This window comes from Engraulis encrasicolus, unplaced genomic scaffold (genome assembly GCF_034702125.1).
Source record: "Engraulis encrasicolus isolate BLACKSEA-1 unplaced genomic scaffold, IST_EnEncr_1.0 scaffold_879_np1212, whole genome shotgun sequence".
NCBI classification, from domain to species: domain Eukaryota; kingdom Metazoa; phylum Chordata; class Actinopteri; order Clupeiformes; family Engraulidae; genus Engraulis; species Engraulis encrasicolus.
Genome location: NW_026946224.1, coordinates 12,501 through 16,463, shown reverse-complemented (window position 1 = coordinate 16,463; position 3,963 = coordinate 12,501). Strand labels below are relative to the sequence as shown.

General features: G+C 43.0%; 1 protein-coding gene across 1 annotated transcript in view; it reads right to left on the bottom strand.

Moving 5' to 3' along the window:
- Positions 1-305: 305 nt before the first annotated feature.
- LOC134444939 (centriolar coiled-coil protein of 110 kDa-like) overlaps positions 306-3,963 on the bottom strand; it is a gene marked incomplete at its 5' end in the record, with an annotated part of 15,936 nt that continues 12,278 nt past the window's right edge. Inside the window, one exon of the mRNA XM_063194112.1 lies at positions 306-382. Coding sequence (XP_063050182.1) covers positions 319-382 — 64 coding nt within the window. The remainder of the gene's footprint in view (positions 383-3,963) is intronic.

The window sequence follows — 3,963 nt, the reverse complement described above, 5'->3', positions numbered from 1 at the left end:
TGATACAGTCCCATTTTTGGAAAAAAAAACTTATTTTACACCTCCCCTTGAGTTAAATAATAGGGTTTTACCCTTCTCCTGTACTTTCAACTGTTCTCTGGGTATGGCAGTGCAAATTTGACCTCCAAGCTAGCAGTCAACATTGAGTCCTATGAGACCAGCTGGTGGCTAATTGGTCTCATAGGACTCAATGTTAACTGCTAGCTTGGAGGTAAAATTTGCACTGTCATACCCATTTAACTCAAGGGGTGGTGTAAAATAAACTTATTTCCAAAAATGGGACAGTATCACTTAAGTCTAAGTTCAACTGCGTGCCACTCACCCTTGGCGGTAGAGGTTGCCAGGGGACGGGGCATTCTGACCCTGGCTGGGCTGCAGTATCCTGGAACACACAGAGGACAACACAAACAACTCTTAATGTGTACACACAGAGGACAACACAAACAACTCTTAATGTGTACACACAGAGGACAACACAAACAACTCTTAATGTGTACACACAGAGGACAACACAAACAACTCTTAATGTGTACACACAGAGGACAACACAAACAACTCTTAATGTGTACACACAGAGGACAACACAAACAACTCTTAATGTGTACACACAGAGGGACAACACAAACAACTCTTAATGTGTACACACAGAGGAACAACACAAACAACTCTTAATGTGTACACACAGAGGACAACACAAACAACTCTTAATGTGTACACACAGAGGACAACACAAACAACTCTTAATGTGTACACACAGAGGACAACACAAACAACTCTTAATGTGTACACCAGTGTTCACGCTAGAATTCTTACTGGCCGGACAAGTGGCCGGCTGCATTGCAGAATACCGGACATTTAGAATATCTAACGGACCTTCCCTCATATAGCCACTCCCTAGGCCTAATGGGTCAAAAATTGTAAATTGGTCTTTTCTACCAGCAAAACTTAAATTTCACTAGCATTGGGCCAGTTGGCTGCCAGCAGCTGCTTGTAGGCCTATGCACGGGGAGCAAACGCGCGCTCTCTTTTACATACCAGAGAGCTCGAACGAACTGAAAGAAAAAAAGCAGCCAGCCAACGTGCTGCGCGCATAGGCATACAGTGGTGCTCATATGTTTACATACCCCAGCAGAATATACGCTTTCTTGGCGATTTCTCTCAAAATATGAAGGATTACACAAAACCTTTTTTTTCACTCATTGCTAGTGACGGGCATAAGATATTTATTAGCAGTATTCTGTGTTTACTCTTTCAAAAGTATGATCACAACCCAAACTACCCAAATGACCCTGTTCAAAAGTTTACATACCCTAGTTTCTGATGCTGAATATGGTCCTGTTTAACATCAGGGACCGCTCTAAATTGTTTGTGGTAGTTGTGGATAAGGCTCTTAATGTTCTCTGATGACAAAACAGCACATTCTTCCTGGCAGAATGGTTGTTTCCTATAATACCTTTGGGTGTCTTGCTGGAACCTCACATTTGAGGTTTCCCCTGAGTGGCTCAATGATGTTGAGATCAGAAGAGTGAGACGGTCGCACAAACACTTCATTTTATTCTTTCTGAAGCTAATGACGGGTTGATTTGGCTTTCTGTGCTGAAATATTGTCATGTTGGCATGTCCAAACAATAGACCACGTGCAGATTCAAGGCTGATGAGTGTCAAGTTTCCTCCAGTATTTTTCACGGGGCAATGTATTCATCATTCTGTGAGTATGGACCAAAAGTGTAGTGCATTTGTAACTCAAATGTCCCCATGACATCAGTGGTCCATAACCATGTTTCACAGAAGGGATGGTGTAACTTTCATCATAGGCTCCGTTGACTGTTATCCAAATGGTACTGTTAATAGTGGCTGAAAAAAGTTCCATATTGATCTAATTTTTCCAAATGACTTTGTCACATGCATTCTGATGCTTCTCACTATGCTATTTGGTGTATCATATGCAAAATAACATGTTTGCATTTTTGTAGTAATGGCTTTCTCCTGGCAACCCCCAACAGCCCATCTTTCCTCAAGTGCCTCTTTCCACTTTTGAACAGGGTCATTTGGGTAGTTTGAGTTGTGATCATGCTTTTGAAAGAGTAAACACAGAATATTACTAATAAATATCTTAAGCCAGTCACTAGCAATGAGTGAAAAAAAAGGTTTTGTGTAATCCGTCATATTTCGTGAGAAATCGCAGAGAAAGCGTATATTCTGCTGGGGTATGTAAACATATGAGCACCACTGTATCTAGCCAAGTTATCGACTGAAAACATTGTGTTTTATCAGCAAACCCGAAGAGGATTACCCTACTCAAATCGGGTAACGATGTGATGATGACTGTAATGGTTGTGCACTAACGGTAACAACGCTACTGAAATTTGAACTGTATTGCGTTGTGTTCCTGCGCTCTCAAGGGAATTGACACGTTCCGCACGACGCTCTATATAGGCTATGTGGGCGTGTGAGATACATCCACTAGCCATTTTGGCCGGTGATGGAAAAAGTGATAAAGAACTGAATGCACTTTTACTGGGACTTCTCATGAGCATATAGTTCTCTGAATATTTTTATTTGACCCTCGACTGTAGCCTAGCCTACTTGGAGATCCACCACCATTTTTCAGCAGAGGTAAAAGTGAAAGTGATTCGATGCTGCGATGCTGCGCATGCCATCGCATTGGGTCCCAGGCTTGACTTCGCAACTGGGCATGTTTTGCAAGCGCAATGCCCTCTGTGTTTACTGATAAAAAAATAAATAAATAAACTGAATTGTTCCTCGACATCAGCCAGCGTGAGTCAAGTGATAGGGAAGCAACTTGATTGGGGAGAAGAACGCCGTGGGGGACGAGAGCGCAAGCAACACTATTGCGTGCTGTTTAGACTATGACACGTTAATTTACATAGGCTATTCATAACTATTTTCGGCTTTGTTCAGTTTCATATCACTGGTGTTTTGTGTAACATCAGTATTTAAAGGCCAACTTCCGATAAAACTCAGTTTTACTCACTCCTTTCGAAGATCGGACGGTCACCCCAAGTTAAACTCACTTGCAAGGCTCTCATAGCGGTGCGTCAACTCTCCTGGCTGTGTTTCCCGGTGTTTCCCAATTTACATAAATAATGCAGAGAAACGAGCGAATCACGAAAGCCTTTCTGTGTTTCGTCACGTCGAAAGAAGGCGTTGCCCACAAAGGTTTATATCGACCCATTTATCTAAAAACATGTCGAGTAATTTTTTTCTGCTTGTTTTCAAAACAAGCAACGTCTGGTGGCCCGAAACATAGCTTAGCTTAGCTATCAGCTGGTTGCTACTCTCAGGTACACACACAGCACAAAGCCTCATACATAAAGCCTGCTCACTCCGGTTGCTCCGTGCCTGCAGCTCGCCTAGGGGTCGCTGTCGAAAGAGCACAGCCCTGAATGGAGCCTGCACGCCTCCGTTGGCGCCCCTATAGTGCAGTACCACCCGGGGAAGTGGCGACTCTGTTTCCCATTACATTCTCTCCAAGAACTGGAGGACTGAGCCAATCAGAGACGCGTTTCTTTGAGAGCAGGAGGAGTGAGCCAATCAGAGACGCATTTCCACGAGAAACACGGAACACTCTCTCGTTTCTCCACAAGCCACCTTGCCAGCTTGCAAAAACGTCTTGAAACAAAGCAACCAGAACGTTTTTTAAAACAGGACCAACGCGTAACACATTCAATAACAATTGGGAACACGGCAATATTAATTAAATGACGTTGAGAGGCCATCTTTAAAATGAGCTAATATCATTTACTGATTAATTTTGTCATTTTTGTCGGACATTTTGGCCGGCAACATTTTATTTTGCCGGTCATTCATGATGCAAAACGGCCAATGTCCGGCCACAGCCGGCTAACGTGAACCCTGGTGTACACACAGAGGACAACACAAACAACTCTTAATGTGTACACACACACAAACAGCCCTCAATATCTACACACAAACACACAC